The sequence below is a fragment of the Sesamum indicum genome, linkage group LG8, assembly GCF_000512975.1.
Source record: "Sesamum indicum cultivar Zhongzhi No. 13 linkage group LG8, S_indicum_v1.0, whole genome shotgun sequence".
Taxonomy (NCBI): domain Eukaryota; kingdom Viridiplantae; phylum Streptophyta; class Magnoliopsida; order Lamiales; family Pedaliaceae; genus Sesamum; species Sesamum indicum.
Genome location: NC_026152.1, coordinates 12520877 through 12542434, shown reverse-complemented (window position 1 = coordinate 12542434; position 21558 = coordinate 12520877). Strand labels below are relative to the sequence as shown.

The 21558-nt window shown below is 31.2% G+C and overlaps 2 protein-coding genes across 2 annotated transcripts; both read right to left on the bottom strand.

Annotated features, from left to right (window-relative positions):
- Positions 757–3760, bottom strand: LOC105168404 (flavonoid 3',5'-methyltransferase-like). The gene is made up of 5 exons (XM_011088471.2): positions 3610–3760; positions 2977–3062; positions 2751–2895; positions 2240–2371; positions 757–1248 (listed from the first exon to the last, which is right to left on the bottom strand). The coding sequence occupies exons 1-5, from the start codon at positions 3658–3660 to the stop codon at positions 949–951; spliced, it is 714 nt and encodes a 237-aa protein (XP_011086773.1). The 5' UTR covers positions 3661–3760; the 3' UTR covers positions 757–948.
- On the bottom strand, positions 10655–15957 carry LOC105168403 (probable arabinosyltransferase ARAD1). Its single transcript, XM_011088470.2, has 4 exons — positions 15280–15957; positions 11818–12111; positions 11643–11738; positions 10655–11188 (listed from the first exon to the last, which is right to left on the bottom strand). The coding sequence occupies exons 1-4, from the start codon at positions 15766–15768 to the stop codon at positions 10772–10774; spliced, it is 1296 nt and encodes a 431-aa protein (XP_011086772.1). The 5' UTR covers positions 15769–15957; the 3' UTR covers positions 10655–10771.

Here is a 21558-nt window from a genome sequence, read left to right as displayed (position 1 = left end):
AAATCGTAAAACTGAATATATATATATATAACCTCTTCAGAATTCAATTTTATTTTATTCTTTTGCATTTGCAATTGGATGAAAAAAGTGAAATATAAAGCTGAAAGACAAAAGTCCACCCATTTATTTTATTTACTATATTATCTACAAACATAATTCCCTTTTTTTTTCTTCTCCCACTAATTAATGATTTCATTTTTGTCTTGTTTGATGCCTATTTAATAAATAAGTATTTATGTTTAATTAGTTTTTATATTTTTTTAGGTAATTCAAAAAATTATTTTATTATAACTTGTTCGTTTTCAAGTACAAAACGAAGAGAAAGGGATAGTCTGCACCTTCCCGCTTCGTTACCATCCTACCAAATAAGGAAACGGAATGTCGTAATCAAGATTTACTTTTCTTTACATTATATCAAACAGCTTCACAAAAAAATGATTATTTTTCAACCCGTGTACAGTAATTTAGTCTCTATAAACATCCATAATAAATATATAGGTATCTGAGATTAACAAAATTCTATTTAATATTTAAATCGATGAAAATTTAAAATTATAGAGAAACATTTATATATTTTAATTCTGGCCTTGCCCTAGCCCATATATTTTGTTGTTTACTTATTTTATACATGCTACTCTTTCTCGTATGTTTTTTATTTCGTATCCAGGTCCAATCAAAATATGAAATATTTGAAATAATTAAAATGCCCTTAAGTAAATTCTATTAATTTGAATTAATATATAGTGATATGAAATATTACAAGATAAATCGATCGAAATTAACCCGCAGAATTAAAACAGTCGTACAACATACGAGCATAAATCCTGAACTTACAATAATATGTGGCAGAAAAAAAAAAAAAAAAGAAAAAGACCATAACTAGTGCCCATAAAGCGCACTTATTTAGCAACATATTTTAGAGTTAAAAAATATTCAACGGCTGTGATTCTATTTGAGGCGCCTGCAGAGTGAGAGTCCATCTCCGACGGAGAGATGAGCCAGTTCAATGCGAGAATCGGCGGCCAAAAATGTATTCAAATTCCTGAGAAATATCCGATTTACCCCTATTCGGTCCTGCCACTCCTGGCTCAAGTTCTCATCATCCAATGCCACCGTACCGGACCAGAGGGTGTTGTCGTAGGCTATGATTCCTCCGACCTTAACCAGCTTCAACAACAATTCATGGTAGTTGATGTAGTTCTCCTTATCAGCATCCACAAATGCAAAATCGAATGTTCCTTCCTCTCCCTAATCATTTCATCATCAAACAATCAACATCCCTCATTACAATGTCTAATTACAAAAATACCCCTTAAATATCTGGCAACAAAAAGGAAAAAAAATCTCGAATTTGCAAATTATATTGATATCTCCTACGAACATATTTTAAATGTTAAAAGAAAAAAAAATAGAAAAGAACAATGCGACATCTAAACTTTTACAGAAAAGGAAAACACGACTTGTTTGATGCAAGAGGAGGTATATATAGTGAGCTATTAGTATTTCCGCGTGGAGGTAAAATAAAATTAACCACAATTTAGTAAATGTATATTCGAATTACATAATTACAAATTACAGAAAGAAAAGATAGTCTTCAAATATTTGGCATAATTATAAATATCACATTGTTATTTGAGAAATTATAAATATTCTTATCAAATAAAAAATAATTATACAACCTGTAGACGTTAAGGTGAAAATTACTACTTTACACTAACTAATTTCTTTTGTTTAAAAAAAAAGTTTGAGAAAATGTAAAGAAAAGAAATTGAGGGTGGATAAATAATCCATAAGCCATATATAGTCCATAAAAACATTTAAAATTATAATTCACAATTCAAAAGGAAATTTTAATCAGTTCAACACAAAAATTGAATAAAAATCAAATGAAAACTAATGAAATTGACTCATTATTATTACAGGGGTACTTATAATTTTTTAAATAATCATGACATACTTGTGATTATATTAAACCCCAACACTGGTGGCTGTAATTTAATCTATTTTTTAAAGGAGATGCGAATTTAAGGCCAAAATTTTTAAATTCGTTGAAATTTTTTTTTTGGGGGGGCACGCTATGGTGACGTGGCTGCAACCACTGGCTAGTGATATAAGTCATGACTAGTCCAAAGTCGTCGGAACAATAATTATGAATCTCTTAATTAAATCATAAAAGTACAAGCACGACTTTAAGTATAGGTAATTAATAAATGTAAGTAACTAAGGGAATTGAACTCACGTTTTCAAGAAACTCCTTCATAGCCGTCATAGCATCCGAACCAATGAACTGGATTTTATGTGCCACGCCTGCTTTTTCAATGTATGGCAGCCCAGTTTCGTACGCTTCTCTGTCTGGATCAATTGCGATTACCTAAGGAAAAAAAGAAAAAATAGATTATTTTTCTATTCTGTAATTCATTATAGCTAAAGAATCAACGTAAATTAATAAAATCTACTATTGTTAAATAAAATTGATGCAAAATTTTAAGTTTTGACCATAATTAATTAACATTGGTCATGATTTTAAATCATGGACAAAAACATATGTCATAGTCTTTAGTCGTAACTAATATTTTGATCTCATTTGCGGAAACAACGACTAATAACCGTTGTGCAACTATACATAATTAATTTGTATTTGCTATAATTTTTTATTTTTAACTGTGATAACTATATAATCATTATGCAAAGTCACGTTCCTGGTGGTGAAAGTGCATTTTTTTATATGTATATTAGAACAACGCACATACTTTGCCATCATTAGGGAGAGCAAGGGCGGTGGCAAGAAGTGAGTAGCCGGTAAACACTCCAACTTCAATTGTTTTCTTGGCGTTCATGAGTTTCAATATCATGGACAGAAGCTGGGCTTCGTCGGCTGGGACATTCATGGCGCTCCTGAATTAAATAAATGTTTTTCATATATAATAAGTAGGTAAAGTGAATAATTGTAATATTGCATTTTGTGTAGGTACGTACCAGTGTTGGTATTTCTCAACACTAGCCTTCCTCAGTTCTTTCAGCTGTTCATGCTCTCTTGGATACGCACTTGTTTCCAGAAGATACTGCAATTTTTCATCATCCTCATCAATATATAATAATGGGAAACTCTACTGTATAAACCATTTATTAAAAATGTAGAGAGAGAGAGAGAGGAGAGAGAAGAAGAAGAAACTGCGGAAGTGATTTTCTTCCGTTCCTCCTTCGATCCCAGCATCATGGCGTTTTGGGTGATTTATAACCCAAATGACCAAACCAAATTAAAAAGAAAAGTGTCCGTTTATGGACCAAAATGTAGACGATGACTGTTTAAGGATTGAAATCAATAAATAGTATTATTTCTTGCAAAATAAGTAACTCTTGTAATATTCCCGGATCAGTACTCTTGCATCTTTCCTCTATATATTGACAAATAACCCCTCACTCTGTGTGTGTGTGTGTGTGTGATATATAGATACACAATATACGCACATTCTGATCAGCCCACATGCTCCCCCCACCACCACCTTCCGGCGCGGCTGTCTCCGCCGCATCCCACCACCGTAATAATAAGAATAAATTTGTTAAATGAAAAGGAAAGTATATATGGGAGGAGTTGGAGAAATGAAGAACCTGAGTGAGGGCTTCGCTTTGGAGAATGGTGCATGAGTATTTCTCTTTCATCTTCCCAATTAATCTGATCAACTCAAAATAAGCTCTTCTTTAATATTAGATCAGATGATGAATATTGTATATTCTTAGCTTCAGCTTAAAGCTTATTTATAGCAGCTTATTCATGCCAGTACTGCCGGCCCTTTTTTTTTTTTTTTTTTTGTTAAATTGCAGAATATTTGCATGCGTAGGTGGGTGGATGGGTTGGTGGGTGGGTGGGGTTGTCTCCTTCTCCCGTCACCACCACAGAACGTCCACCAAAGTTCAATTTTTATGGACCTACTTCACTTTTTATTTTATATTCATTTTTAGCTTCTAAACTGAGATGGATTTTTTCTTTCTTACACCAATGAGGTAGCTGCAATTAAGGTCTTCTTTGCACTTCTGGTTTACGTGGAATTTAATTTTCTATTTTAATTCGTCTTTCATATTTTATTTTTATTTAATATATACATATTATGTGTGTAAAAAAAGTTTTTCAAAAAAAATATATAGTATAATTTTTATGTACGTAATGTATATATAGTAATTAAAGTATAAGATATATGTAACAAAATTTGAAAAAGAAAATTCCAATTGGGGGTTGGTGAGGGTTTTTTCTTTTTCTTCTCTTTTTTGGTAGAAAAGTAGGGAAGTCGTCCAACACTATCGTGAACTGCCGGTTTAAGTCATAGCTGCTATTCTAAAAGTGTGTGTGTTATCAACTTATGAAAGTTCCATTCAGTAGTGGACTAGAATCAATCTTTATGATCAAGTTATGAGTTTTTTGTTATGTAGCGGTTGGCGAGAATTTTTTTTTTTTAGTTAATTAAAATATATATATAGACGGCAACCTTGTCTTGAGTATGACATCACGCCAGAGTCCTCCATCACTGTGATATGTTCAGCTTATACAAGTCACAGCTAATGTTTTGAAAGTAAATCTATTACCACAACTCGATCTATTTAAATGCAAAGTGGACTGAAACCAATCCTAAATATAATCAAGTTATGAGTTTTATTACATGATATGGGATCGGCAAGAGGGTTTCTTTTTCCCCCAATTAAAATGTACATATAAAAGGACAACCTTGTTTTGAGTGCGACCATAGAAATCTTCTTTCACTGTTTCGGTTATATATAACTATTGGAACTGTCTCAAAAGTGAATCTATTATATATTACAGATCAGTCTATTTAAGTGGAAAGTAGACCAAAACCCTATAATCAAGTTATAATTTTACTATTTATTACACCTAAGTTTATATTTAATTCGGTTCAATTTACAACCTAAGGTATAACTCTTTTAACTTAGCATACAATTCCAATGGTGAACTGGTGAGGATGATCACTTGCATATATTGTTTTTTCCCCCTTCAAATTATATATATATATATATGATGAGATATATACAATATTAATTAATTATAAATGTAAGATCCTTTTCTCCAATGTTTGCTTCGTTCACTTTTTCTTTCAATTTTTTTTGTGATGGGGGTATTAAAGAATGGATCCAATTAGTTATTACAAATATATATAGTCGAAGTGTCGAGAAATATATACAGTGCCAACTTTATGCAATCTCTTTATTACGAATTTTAATTGCTAGTGATACTTTTTGTATAATAATTGTCATTAAAAATTTGTGAAATCAATGATAAAACAATTTTTTGTACTTTACATATTTATATTATGTGCATCTTTTTTGTTTATTGCTAATACTCTTTTTTTTTTTCTAGTGACTAATTAATGGTTGCGAACAAAACTAGAACATATTGAAATAAGCTTCAAATGTGTGTCAATAATTATTATGATCCTTCACATTTATTTTACTAGTTTATAATATTTCATACATTAAAACTTCATAAAGTAAAATATTTCCTTCAATCAAATTCATAATCCAAATGAACTGAAGTTTATTTATTTCAATTTGCATACGGCATGCAATTTGATTAGTGTCTCATTTTACAAGGTGCTATCCAGTTTGCCTTCAGTAGCAAGAAAAAAACACACGATTTTATCTTATTAAGAAGTCTAGGTAGCAAAATGAGGCTTTGGGGTTTATTAGCTGCTCAAACTCCTTGTCTGCCACCGATGTAGAATGTTTGCCTATATCCAGTACCTAACAGGCTATGGGCTTGAGACTGGCACATGACCCCCCGTTCCCACAAACGATGTCAAATGATGCAACACGCGAGTCGATCTACTCGAGGTATTATCCACTAAGACCTCCTCAACTTATGAGGCATCTTTTCAAGACAAAACCGTGAGGGTTTAGACAAAGTTAGAGCAGATAATGTCTTACTCAATGAGACACTAATCGAATTCGCACGCGACATCAAATTTAGTTATAATTCCAAACAAGTAATAAAATCTGTAACATATATAAGTCAAAAGGTATCCATGCATTGGGAATGTAGCTCAAATTGTAGTGCGCTCGCTTTGCATGTGAGAGGCACAGGGTTTGATGCCTCGCATCTCCAATCAAATTTAACTAATTCCTTTTATTTACATTTATCGAAAAAAAAAGTTAAAAGATATCCGTGTATTATCATTATATATTATTTTTCTTTCGTAAAACTTAAGTTCACAGATACTACCTCAACTGAGTTTCTTCAACTAGTTTCATATATGAATTCTTTCTCCAGAATCTCCGAACTTTCCTGTCTGTTTCACACTAATCCAACATATATTAATTACACTCTGTTTATTATTACATTAATATTATATGTATAATTAAACATTTGTCATCACTTAATTTATTTTATTAAAATACTTCTTCCCTCCCCAAAAAAAAAACAATATACAAATTGGGTGCATTTTAACATTAATTCATGGCGAATTAATTATTATTTGCTGACCATGTTCAAGAATTCTTATTTTTATTTATTTATTCTTGCAAGATGGCAAAGAAAAGACCAATTCTTCCACTACTCTCTCTATCTATCTATATATATATGATCTAAAATTATTTAACTTTAGTATTTATTGAGCAGGTGTGAGTTGTAAATTAAATTCAGAGATTGATAACTATAAAAAAAAATGAAAAAACAATCACATGGAATTTTTTTTAATTTTCTTTCTTAATCACCACACCCTAAGTTCTAGATGAATGATTAGGTGATCAATAAGTCTTAAACAATTCAAAATTATAGAAGTAAGTCAATGTGAAAAGTCAAGAAGTAAAGATGTGTTTGGTGCATGTATTCCCAAATAATCAACACAATTAGGTAATTTCTCAAATCTGAAAATGTGAAGTTTGATCAGATTAATCACAAAGCGGTTGGATCTTATATATATCAACATCCAATCGAAGATTCGTGATACAACTGCTTGAATAATTTTAATTTTAGTCTCCTAAATTAATCACTAAATTAGTTTCGGCATCTTATATACGTTCCGATCTCACCAATTTTAGTTTGCAATTTTTTTTAAAATGATCAAAGTCAGTCCCCGTTGTTAGTTGATCGTCTAAACTCATCGAGAGACCACATATGACATAAACAAAAAGGTTACCAAAAATGATTTAGTAACTAATTTAGGAGACCAAAATTGAAATTATCCATATCAATAATGACTTTTTATTCTGCTTTTACCGTCATCTTTTCCCTCTATAATTGGATTTATTCGAAAAGGGAAACACATTGGAGGCAAAATTAATTGACATTAAAAAAAAAAAAAACACACAGTTCTATCAAAATCCATAGGATAGATATTCAACGAAGGACTCAGACAACTATATATTAGCTACAATTCTTTCAGCATCCACGGGAAAATTCTTAGGCAGATTAACTAGGTTAAGGCACATAAATGACATTTAGCCGCTCAGAAACTCACAACAATCACATAATTATAAATAACAAAAAGAAGTACATACCATATAAATGGCCTAAATAAGACCAAATCCGAGCAAACTGAAATTTCTCTATCCTTGTATTGCAAAAATGATTAAGAAGAAGTTTCCTTACACCCCTTGTGAATCCACTTGAAAAACTTCCACAATCAATGAGGACATACTTTAACAAGTACCACTTTTTCCTCACTATTTACATACAACATTTCCAATGTGCTCATACCGCAGGCCGCCCTTAATGCACCTTCTCCCACTTTTACAGTACTTCACACTACATTTTTGTCATACTCAATTTTTCTTCAAGGTAGAAAAATTTATTATTGAAAATGTCCGACAATGGATACTTAGTGTTGATTTACTTTCTTCTATTAGTATTTATGCACCTTTTCACTTATGGCGGATCCATTGGCCTGTCGAGGTAACTGCCTAACCTTTGATGTTGTATTGTATTGATATACTATCATTTATTTAATGAAATTTTTACATTTATCGAAAAAAAAATTTCGATACAATAAACTATTGGACGAAAAATTATATTCCGTTGGCCTCCTTCAATAAAAAAGAATAAAAAAAAAAATTGGAATTTTCTACTAAACATGCACATTCATTGAATTCCGTAGAAAGTACATATGTGGAATCTTTGACAATGACTAGAAAGAAAGAGATCATAGTGCACTTCACAAGTGGATCATAATATTAATATTTTTACATTGTTTTTACGAATTCTTCAAATGATGTTGTACATGTGTTTACTTTTTGCGTGTTAGATTCCACTTATTTCAAAAGGTTGGGCCAACAAATCAACCCACTTGACAACTTTTAATAATACTATGAAAAAAATTTCATAAACTACTCGTGAAAAGTATTACTTATTCTTACAAGATTAGCACCACCCCAACATCGATTCTTGCATTTTAATTATTGTTACACCTCAACAAACATTTTGCATGAGTTGTCTACCTAAGTTCATAGTTACCTATTACCCACCAATGAAATTGCAGTCGACGTTTTTAGATATGAATTAGTGGAAGATATGTTTTCAGGTCATGAGATATTTCTATACTTTTACTTTCATCATAACTTAATCTGCAACATGACCTCAGATAAGATGGATAACAAGGGCTAACTTAAATAGCTGAATTCAACGTGTTAAATTGTGTAATTATATGAGTTTGAATTTAAATTTTAATACATGTGTGTGTGTGCGTGTACAAATGTAAATAACTAGACGGCTTTGTTACTTTTGAGCCAAACTTTTAAATTGAAAGTCAGCTTTGATACGCTATTTAGGTGAAGTTTGCTCGTCAATTAACTATTGTTAATGTTTGTGCTTTACATGTAATAATAATAATAATAATTGATTGTTCATCAAAAAAAATAATGCTAACATGGAGTGTGGAATACTCAATCAACAAAGTTACAATCTTAATTATTACATAATAAATTATACGCAATTGTTCTAATTATAATAATAATAAGTTATATGTAATATTAAGGAATTAAAACAAAGAAAAAGTCATAAAGAAAAAAAATATTTGAAAAAGAAACAGACGTGAAGCAATTATTTAGACGCTCTCGTGATTTGGTTGTCACTAATTATTTTCAACGATTGCTTAATTTCAAATGTTAAATAACACTATGTGTGTATGTTGTGTGTGTTTGTATATATGTGTGTGTGTGTAAAGCAATATAGTTTTGTCTTGTTAAGTGTGTAGCATGTAAAGCAATATAGTTTTGTTACATATAATTTGGTCAATATACAAATAATAATGTTAATTTTTTAAGTTTGTTCGAATTAAATTATAATAAAGTTTAACTGAAATTGCGTCCGAACCTAACTATTTTGATTATAAAACGACTTCAACTCAAACAACTCTACTCAAACACAAATTGGATTAATATGCTTTGATATGAATATATAAATTTCAAAATATATCAATTAAGACAATGTAGTTATGTTTAATTTGTTACGAGTAATGACTTAAAATTTATAATAACATGATTATATACAGTATTGTTTGTAAGCTTCTGGAGTTTACCTCTGCCTTAATCAGACATAGTATATTCTAATATTAGTATATTCTGGTGATTTCGGACAGGTAGATATCAATATTGTTAACCAACTCCTATCTTTGTTCACTATTTATGAAACTTGAGATTCAATTGTTTGGTGAAATATTTTATTTTATTTTCCTGATTAATATACTGATTTGATAAATTTCTACTAGTTTCGCACTTGTGGGTGGTTTGTTTAGATACTGCTTTTTCAAATTCGACTTGATAATTATAAACTAATAATGGAGCTTTAGATTACAAGTATATAATTCAATCATCGTTCGATATTATCTTTTTTGACAAGAAGGTAATAACTGAATTATTGAATAACTTATAATAATTCATTTTTGTTTTGGAACTGTGATATTGTGTAACAAATCGTGAAGTTGGTCTGATTGATCGATCGGTCCAACTCAAATCGCATCTTAATTGAGTAATTAGTTGATTGATGGATCATGGACTGGCCTAAGGAGCTACAACAGAAACCAAGGGTGATATGAAGCCCAGAAGAAAGGTGAAGACTTTGCTGCCTTTTCACTGTACTTCAAAATCTTGCTGCTTCAGTTTCCACTTCAAAGCTGTAATAACATTAGCAGTTAACCTTCCTTTAGGCGAGTCCGCGACGAAAATACACAGGCTAAACATAAACATGGCCACTGTTCTCGTATCAAGCTCGCTTATTGCAAGTTAACACTAGTAAAATCAACAAGTTTCAAATACAAAAATTCATGGCTAAAACAGGACACTGCTCGTAGCAAAGGACAGGAGAAGATCCCAGAACTTGATATCTTAGTATCACAACATTCTAGTTTAATGTTATTGTGTTACAAACAGATAGAAATTTACCTGAAAATTTGTACATCCCGCGGTTTAAAAGCTTTACATTCTCTTATCTGCTTGTCTTCAGGAAATTGCAGTTCTCCACGTGTATCCTGAGAAGCACAAGTGTAGATATTCACCAGTGTACATCGGTCGTCTGCTTGAGTATGAACACAAACTCACCAATCCGTGTACTAGAAGTAGACAGATTTCTTGCTGGGATCAAGTTACCAACTATACAACTCATTTGCTAGCAACATTCTGGCTGACACCATATGAACCGAGAAAAGTATATATGCTGTTGACTGTGTAAGTCTTCCTGTTTACTCATGATGATGTATTACATCTTATTATGTTCCAACGGCTGCTCCAAAGAATGAATATGAATGTATAAAATTACAAAAAAGGCCCCAGAAGATTATCTCCACCAATCTGGTATTTTCAGCCTCCTACTCCGGTGTACAGCAAGCTTAACTGCAGGAACTTTCTGCCTCACCTGCCTCCAAATCATATTAACTGCATCTTCGTTCTTTGGAGGATACTGGAATTCAAAGTGGTGAGAAATGCTTTTAATTCGCTCCCACATCTTAACCCATTTCTCTTTTGGAAACCCTCTGAGCAGACTGACCAAGTAGCCTGGTTTCAGTGCCTCGTGAACTGAGAAGAAAATGGAGAACTCCTTGTAGTCTATTTCACTTTCAAAGGGTAGCTCAATTCTGTCACTCACAATAACGGGAACACAGTGGCTGACAATAGCATCAAATAGACGGCAAGATGATGGAGTATCACCCGCCGGATGGAGACAAAACTTTGACGAACGCATTTGTTCAGCAGACTAGTACAAGCAAAAGAAAGATGAAGTGTAAGATGGAAAATTTAGTTTAGCATGGTTGCAAAATATTCACAATATATGCAAGCTGAAGAAACTCTATGGACAGATGTCCTTGAATGCAGCAATGTCAAACATTTCTCTATTTGTTTGTCATGATTTCACAGAATCTCAATCTAAATAGCCACCATAAAGTTTCTCTATTAAGGAGCAAAGATAATATAAAGCAAAAGTGAGATATAGCTTAGATCACTGATAACAATGTGCAAATAAAACTAAAATCGAAAATGGACTTGAAAATGGTTATGTCTCACACTGAAGAAGAAAAAATCTAGAGTCTAGTTGCACAATTATCATATTGTTATTAAATACAAACTGCACCTTCATGTCCTCTTTCACTAATAACAGAATTGTCCTGTCACAAACTTTGTTGCGGCAAAGTAAATGCCAAAAGACTTACCGCTTTGAAGCCTTCTTCTGAAGCATAAGCCTCCTCATATATGACATCCTTCGTTCCATTTAACATCTTATGTAGTTGTGCACGAATTTTTCCCTCCTGCCATATTAGCATGTCAGAAACATGTGTTTCACAATACTAAACATAAGGACATGAATGTTCTTTTTGATCTGCATACATCTTTCCTCTTAGTCCTCCCACGGAAGAAGAGAAGTGTATCACGCGACTCATATGGATCTTCAGGTTCACCACTGATATATGATTCTACCATGTGAACATAAGGGGCAACGACATCCTTTGCCAGTCTAGAAATGTTCATTATGCGGCCAAAATCAGCAACAATGAATATAGAAGCATTAATTTCATCACGATAATGTCTGAAAGCATTTGGATGATGCACGGGGATTACATGGTCTCTTCCGCCAGACCTTTTCCAATAAGCTGAGGCTTTTAATATATTTACCATCTCGAGCTACAGTTTAAAAAAAAAAAATGGTTATCAGCAGGATGAGAAGGCTCAAGGTTTGAACCATTAAGATAATAATTTTACCCCTAGTTCTATCCCTCGGTCAGTAATCAAATGAAACGCAGATGAGAGAGGGGCTGAAGCAACAAGAAGTCAGGAATTACTAATAGATGCACTTCAATTAGCCAGGAGCTACTTAATCATTCATGGACTCCATGCCCAGTTCCAGTTTTACCAATCTCACAGCAGAGACAAAGAAACCACAGCAAGAAAGGTCGCTGCATGCAGATCTACAGCGGATAAACATGGGTGGTTGTCAGGTGCAAACATGCAAATCTAGGACAAAGGCTCCAGCAGCAAGAATGTTAAAGCCCCTAAGGCAACACCAGGTAATAAGTAATCTGGTCCATCACTTAGGCAACTGGACAAGACAATGAGAATGCTTTTAAAATAATAAAAACAAAGTAAAACACATATAAAATAACAATTGTTATTTTCAATTGTGATCGCCCGAAAGCATTTATTCTTTACTCTACCCTTTCTCTATCGTTTAACTTATGCCACAAGTGTGAAGTTTTCATTTACTTAGCAAACTATTTAGAGAAAAACAACGGTTTGAGCAATAGAAATATTAAAATAATATATTTATGATGAACAATCATTTAAAATATGATAAACATAAAATTATTTAAAAAAAAAAAGGAAAAACATTGCATCTGCAAGAGCAGGCTAGGTGCCAGGCCAACTGTTGTAGCATAGGCACCCAGATGACTGCCCATCACAACTGTGGTTTAGATTAGTATGAGATGCTGAAAGTCATTGCTTAATGAGTTTAAAGACGGAGAGAAGTAGTGCACAAAAAACACCACTCCACTTTGTGCTCAATTTTCTCTTTTTCAACAAGCTCCTTAGCTTTGCATGCACCTTAGACAATAATCCTAAAAATTACTTTTTACATGCATGTCATGTTTCCGTTAAGGAGTTGAAAAATAGAGAATATGGTTGCAAAGGATTCACCTAATTCACAAAATAAACAACAACAAAGTAATAAAAGTACATTAACTGATCCAAGAGAAACTCAAGCAAGGTGTTAGCTAAGCTCCCATGCAAACCAAGTTAGTCACAACTGTGACAGACCAAATTAATCCGTTAAACCTCTGAATTCTTAAAATGGTTAAAATGCATAAATTAAATTGCAAATAAGACCAGAAAGAAATTATGCACCTACTGCAACATCAAATATCCAGGTTACTTTTTCAAAGAAAACAAATGAATATATTTCCAGCATGTGAATCAAGTATCTGACCTTCAAGCATATTGGGAATTAAATTCTTCATATTTGTAAAAGGAAGAAAGCAAGCAGCTAAGCTCACTTCATAGAAGACACTTCGGCCATCCACAGGCACCTCCAACAGGAAAAAAAAGTGAAAAGTAAATGAACTCAACGACAATGAAATAACTTATTTCTTCAATTCTCTAGTACCTAGTTCTCAAACAAGAGGAGGAAAGACTTCAGTAGCATCTCATTTACAGTAAGAACCGCTGTTTAGCTAACTTATTAGAAATTAAAAGTAAACCCAAGATATCTAAAAGGATAAATTGCTATTCGGTGGCCATTTTTGCACGTGGTATAATCATTTTCATAACTATTATATCTAGGTTAGTCAATATTCTTTTGCACCCATGAAGGCGATGATGCAGAGATAGCATAATACAAAATTGAAAAAATGTTGGATGAAGAATCCAGTCCAAGAGCTGAGGTATAACCATTTGCCTCTTCCATATTTTGTTGAAATCACTGTCTTCTCCTTAATTGCCAAATTGATGGAGAAATATGCTTTGGAAGTGTTTTAGAAAAATCTTTTAGATAAGGTCTTTTGGGGAAAAAAATACAGTCTTCTTAAATTAGTCAAATTTAACTAAGGGTTAACATGTATGTGTCAAAGGACATGGATATGTAAAATCACCTACTAATATAATTGGACAATTACTATGAGATAGTACAATTATTTTTGTCCGCCTAAATAGTCATTTGGGCCACTATTACACCAATAAAGTGAAGAGAACCAGTAGACATTATTCGGGAAAACAAATCACTCATTTAGCCATCATGAAATTAAGAGAGTAAATTTAGGCCATTATTATTCTTTAGATATTCAGTGAACACCTTTTGACCTATTAGGAGCAAATGTGTGTTTCTCTGTTTTGAAGAATTCATAAAACAATGTGCTTGATAGATCTAAAAATTCAGGCGCCCCAGCTCCAGATTAAGTTAATTGGCACAATAAATTGCGATCCTAGAAGTAACGTTTTGGGTGCCAATATCATCACCTGTGAAGTAAACTTTCTAAATGTCCCACGTTAATATGATTAATTGTAAAGAAATTTACGAACTTGCTCTAATGCCAATCTCAATTGGAGCCCCCAAACTAAAAGTAAAGGGAGAAAAGAAACAAGAAGAAAATCAACTCCAGAAATTGTTCCTGATAAGCTAATCAAAGTAAGATTAAGTGATTAACCATTAAGAACAAAGTAAATACTTAGGCCTCCTGTTATGTTTTGAAATATTGTGTTAACTCAATTTGAACTATTACGAACAAACTGTGCGTTTCTCTGTTTTGAAAAATTCATAAGCAACGCGCCTGATAGGTCCAATTTTCAGGCACCTGAGCTCTAAATTGAGTTAATTTGGAACAAGAAATTTTGAGATCCTTCAGGTTCCAAATATCATCACCTATGAAATAAACTTTATAATATGTCCCCCATTAATATGATTGCTTGAACTGAAACTTAAGAACTGCTATAATGTCAATCTCAATTGGAGCCACCAAACTAAAAAGGGGAGAAAGAAGAAATTCAACTGTCGAAATCATTGCTGATATGCCAACCAAGATAGATAAACCACTGATTGTTTGTTTCTGTGTTTCAAGAATATTCATAAATACTGACAAATAAACATTATAACATGTCCCACGTCAGTATGATCAATTAAAGACAAATGCTTCATCAATAATCTGAATTCCAGCTACTAGACTAAGATAAAAGAGGAAAAAATCAACTGAGAGAATAATTACCAATAAGCTATAAATTGACCTTTAAACTAAATTATTCAAATAACAACAAAACAACAGCACGAAAAATATTTCTTTTTTATTTTAAAAAAAAAAAACGCACCTGCAACTTCTCGTCAACAGTATTCGACTCCGCCATATTCCGAACATGAACATTGAAACTAAGCGACGAAAAGAACGGAACAAAAAACACGTCAGCGGAATCCGGATCGGAGACCCGAACCGCCTCCCTGGTCAACCCGAACTCATCACTCCCCTCGTACAAAAGCGAAGCCATCATCCAGTACTCCACACTGTGCTGCTTCCGGAGCCCATCATTCCACCTCCAGGCCGGAATATTCTCCGCAGTCACCAGAGCATTATCAGGAAAATTGGGGTCCATTAATCCGACATTGAAGCGTGGCGGCAAATCGTACATGTAAACCCGGAGCGGAGGTGATCCGCTGCGGCAGGAGGCGACGTTGTTGAGCTGGGGGATGAAGGAGAGGAACTGGGACTTGTAGTCGAGGGTTCCGGCAAGGAGCAAGGAGCCGAAGAGTAGAGGAATGCATAGCGATAGACAAACGAGGGTCCTGTTTAACGATTTTTGCATCGAATTAGCAAGAATTTAGGGTGGGTTGAAAGAAGAGTGAAATGGGTAAGAAGGAGAAGATTGGGATGGAATCTAAGAGAGAGGAGTGAGAATTGGGCAACTGGAAGGAGAAGATTGGATCCGCAAATGAAAGCGGAGTAGGTGTTTTTTTGTGTTTTGTTGCTAAATTTAGGAATTTTAGATATATATAGCTTTTGGGTTGGGTATGAATATGAATGCTATTGGATTTCCATAGTTTTTTCGGTTAAATTTTTAGTATATTTTATCAATATATTCTTCAAATTCAGATCATATTCTAAAAGTAATTTAATAAAATAAAATTATAAAGCTTATAAAATGATAATACTGATAAATTCATAATTAATTAGAATAAATTTATTAAAAATAAATTAGAAACTCTTTTTTTTTAAACGCGTTTATAACATCATGATTTCTTATTTTTGAGTTTAAAAAGAAATTTTTCTCAAAAAAATTATTAAATACTCTATCATGTCTTATAAATTATTCAAGATTTTTTTAAAATAATTACACTTATCACCTCCAAAGTATTTTCAGTATCATAAGCACCCTTCTAAATTTAAAACGCACCAAAAATTGAGCTAACTTAACACTGTTGGACTAATGCCGATATGGTGTTTATGATTGTTGGAAATATTGATTTCAACTTTTTCTATATATATATATATATACATATGTTTAAGATGTTATATTCACTTGCACCAAGCAAAATGACATGCAAAACAAGCCCAAATTCCCTAGGCCTAATCCAACTATTTGCATGCTGGGTGTGGAGGTCTGCATCAACTAGGCCCGAAATTAATAACAGTCAATTTTTCGTATTTTTATTTTAAATAAATAAAGGGGATAAATTACTGTATTTTAAAAAATATATAAAAATATTTTATTTTTATTTTCTATATATGAATAATTTACTGATTTATGATACGATAATAGGGTTAGTTGCATTTTTCCCCTTGGATTCTTCTAGCAAGTCCTAACAGGTAGATCATATTTCTGCAACATTGGGTCGCCATGTTTGTTCTCTAAAGCACCAGCTGTACAGCCTGTAGTCGCCTTTGTTGTGGAAGGATATGGTATGCTGGGAACGTGCACCCATCCCCACGCCATTTCCGCAACTAACAATTGTGTATTATTTTTTTAGGAAAATTATGATTACCTCTTTTACAGTTTTGTTAAATTTTATCTTTTAAATTTGCAAATACCTCTCTCATTTTAATATTTATCTGACAACAAGTTCATTTCGTTAGCTTCTATTAAATTTTTTTATTTAGTTTTTATAGTAATTTGGCCAAAATTATATGTATTATTTATAAATACTTTTTTTACTCACTCATATATTTTTTTTAATTTTTCTTTTTTTTTTTTTGTTTTTTTAGATCAATATGGACAAGATAGTAATTTCCATCTCATTATCTAAGGGGTACAACATTATCTTTTCATTTGAGGAGGTATTTGTAAATTTTTAAAATATGAGGGTGTATTTGTAATTATACCAAATCAAGCCTAAGAAGAAATCGTTGTAATCTGCCCCTTAATTTTTTTAAGCAAATTTCTACATTATTTCCTCAAGTTTTAATGGAATCTAATTAGAGTGGACAAAAATATTCCACTAATAAGGAGTAAAACTGAAAAAACTCAAGTACTTAAATAATTTGTCAATTATTGAAAAATAAAATGTAATAATGTAATTGATATGAGTAAATAAAATACAAATATTAATAAAACAACTATTAATTATTAAGGGAAAAAATAAATGTAATAAATATATTTTAAGCATAGGTTTGAAAGGCAAAATATGCATGAAAAAGAATTGATATGAATCTCAGTTAACATACTTTGTCTTTATTTTAAAAACTTGATTTTTCTATTTCACATTGATTCTCAAACTTGATTGTAATATTTTTATTATTCTGTGCTACCATCGCTATTAACATTTATTAGTCAAATTAAAATGCATTGTAAAAATTCAAAGAATATTTTCGACTTGCATTTATTAACTTTATTTATTTTTTAAAAATGATTAGTACTTGATTTATTAATATTTTAATTTTTGTTTAGTTATGAAAATAATTTTATTGGAGTACATAATATTTTTTTAATTGTTGCCAAATTATTAAAGTCTATGAGTTTTTTTTCAATTGTATCACTCATTAATGGAATATTCAATCCATTTTAATTAGATCCCATTAAAACTTATCAGCTGAGAACCACAGTAAGAATTTTTTTTAAATGAGGAACTATTACGGTACACTTGAGAGATGAAAGATTAAAATAGGACGGGAATATAAATGACAGATCAATTAAGAGATTCAGCCACTTTTTTTGGCTAAATTACAAAAGAGAAAAAATTATGTTTTGTGCAAAACTTGATGAAAACTCCCCCGTGTTAATGAAATAGGCCAATAAAAAAAAATTATTTTTTGAAATGATGCACACTCTCTCCCACCGTTTGTTATACTTAACAATGTTAAAATTTTAAATTATTTATATGTTATATTTTTGTTTTAACAGTCATTGATCTTCAAAGATAAAAAAATGTGTATATATATACATATAAAGACAACAACGAACGAACAATTATCACTATCCAACCTCTGGTGACCTCGTTGTCGCTCAGCGGAAAAGGGGGAGATGTCGTCTCTCCCGATTTGGGCGACTCCAGAAGAAATGGGTGTCGCCGTCATCCAAGTTGGGCAACGATGATGCACAATCCCCATGGTTCTTGTGGTGGCCAATAGTAGTAACCGACGGCAAAAGAAGGAAGAACCCCAAAAAATTATCAGAATAGCAAAAAATATATATACATATTATTTTTTATTTTTAAAAGATATTAATTTTTTATTTTACATACATGAATTTTAGTATAAAAATTATTTATAGTAAATAATATAAATCATATAACTTAAAAATACGATATACTTGGTACTTTAATATTTAATTAAAATATTTTGTAAATAAATATAATTTATTAAAAAATATTTAAACAAAATCATATTTAAATTAATATAAATATATTACCTAACACTAACTCACAAGCTCCCACTTTTTCATCTTTTATTCTTTTGGTGATGAAGTTTAATAGAGGCCAAAATTGAGTATTTTGGTCATTTTTCACCACATTTATTGCTAAAAGATGAGAATAAAACATTTATATTCGTATAACTACTGCGTCAATGTACTCTCCATCTATTATTGATGAAAGGGTTTTTTTCACAGAATTTACAGTAATTAAAGGATGCTTTTTGCCTATTTCAGTACATGAGAATTTTCAATAAATTTCGCATAAACACATGAGGATTTTTATGTTTACCCTTTAATTTATCAATACCAGACATGCACTCTTCTCACTTTAGCTGGGAGCGTATGCAATCCTGTTCTGATGATTTTGAGAGAAAAGTTTAATTCAACCCAATAAAACTTGGGTTCTCACAAGTCTAGGTGAGTGTTTGGCTAAGTTTGTTTGAAAAAATTTAGAAGCTCATACATGTGTAAGATTCATTTGGCGTAATTTTAGAGTGAATGGTATTTAATATGTATAATAATATTTAACGTGTCGGATGAGGTGAATGAGCCTTAAACTTGCTGATATTGACATGGATTAAGTGTCGCCTCATTAGTAGGGGGAAAGAAACTAGGCTGATTGGGCCAATGGTCTTTCAATCTGTTAATAATGAATGGACTAGCAAGATTTGAACCTATTGGTGTTGGGAAAATTGGGCCTGTCTTCTAACATAATTTATGCTGGATTTAATTCTTAAACTTGAAAATAAATGTCTAGCGCATCATCAACTAGGCCACTTAATTTTTCATAATAGTCAAATTCCTTAAACTATTTAAAGAGTCATACCTTTTTCATTTGGCATATTGAGGTAGAATACCTTTATAGGGAGTTCATATTTTTCAAGAATTTATGCGAGTTTTGAGAAATACATTTCATACTTCTACGAGTATTTTAGAGTTTTGGCAGCGAAATTAAAAATTGGTTTTTAATCTCGTAAATGATCGTACACTTGGAATGAGATAATATTGAGAGGTAATGAAGTTTTTATCCAATCATCAATATCTACAAATAGGAAAACAATTATGATTTTAGGACAACTATAAGTATCGGAACTCTCTGTTAACTCTGATTTTTCTAATTTTATTTAATTCATCTCATGACTATAAGCATTGTGGTAAATTATTATATAGATATTTTATATTTGATGATAATTATAAACAGAAAATCACACAATATCAACAATAAGATATTTTCCAGTGGATTGGACTTTATATTTTAAATTATATTGCATTTTCTATTTCAATCTATATATATGCACACCATATGTGTAAAGTTTTTTTCTTAAATAAAGTAAATTATATCATCTTTATACATACAAAGTGTATATATTAAATGAAATATATATTAAATAGGATAAAAATTGAGATAAAATATAGGAATAATTACACTCCCCTCCCCGAGATTCGATATAGTTACATGTAGACCCATGTGGTTTGAAAAATTACATTTAATATTTTTTAGATTTGCTTTTGTCTAATAAATAACTCTCTATATTAGTTAAAATTTATCGAATTTGCTGATATTACTAAAATATATTTATTCTTGATTTATTTATTACTTACTTATTGCAGGTCAAACAAAATTTTTTATAATCAAAATATCCTTATACGTCTTCACTCATTAATGTATATAATAGGTATATTTTCACTGTTACAAGGGTAATTTAGTCAAAAAAAAAAAAACAATTGACCTGCAATAGATAAGTAATAATTTAATCAAGGATAAATATTAATTTTGTATCATGTTTTCTTATTAATATCAACAAATTCGATAAATTTTGACTAATACAGAAATTTGTTGTTAAACAAAAATAAAATTTAAAAATACTAAATAGAACTTTTCAAATCATAAAAAATTTATATGTAATTACAATAATCACCTTAAGAGGAGAATTTAAATTGAAACTAGGAATTACATATCTCATCCTTCCTTGGAAGATGGAATTGCATTTTCCAAAGCGTAGTACATTTCGCATTGAATGCACATCCTAATATCAACATGCATTAATTTTGCTTCACAAATCTCCGATTTTGCTGTTCTGTATACATTTATTATTTTGTATATTAGATGAATTTTGATAAATGTTAGAGTTAGAATTTAAAATCACTTTAAAACGAAAAAGTGTAAATTATACCAACCTCCTTTAATATAATAATAATTTCTTTAAAATTATATACACTTTTTGATATGTAATATAATTATATAGCTCATGATAATTTTCGTATTTAATTATCCTTACTAAAATTTTAAATTTTTTCCAAAAAATTGATAAAATATATATATAGAAGCATAATGTTGGGCAAACATTATTACAAAAACAAATTATAAAAATATGATGTTGAATAAAAAATTTAAAAAATTATGTAAAATTATTATTTAGAGTCTAAAAATGTATTCTTGGCAAATCAATACAAAATTTAGATGAAATATTAATGGAAGCTAATTGATCAATTATTAGACGGATATTATTATCTTGATATGCATGCTGCAGTTATAATTTCATTACCCATAATATATATATAATGATATAAATCATAATATAACAAAATTTAAAATAGAAAATTCAATCTACGAGTATCCTTTGCATGGGGACTACAAACCTTACCAACTTTCCCCACTTTGATCATTAATTAAAACTAAGTATGGAACACAATAAATATACCCCAACAAAAACATACCCTATAAATATCCCTCCAAACCTTCTCAAT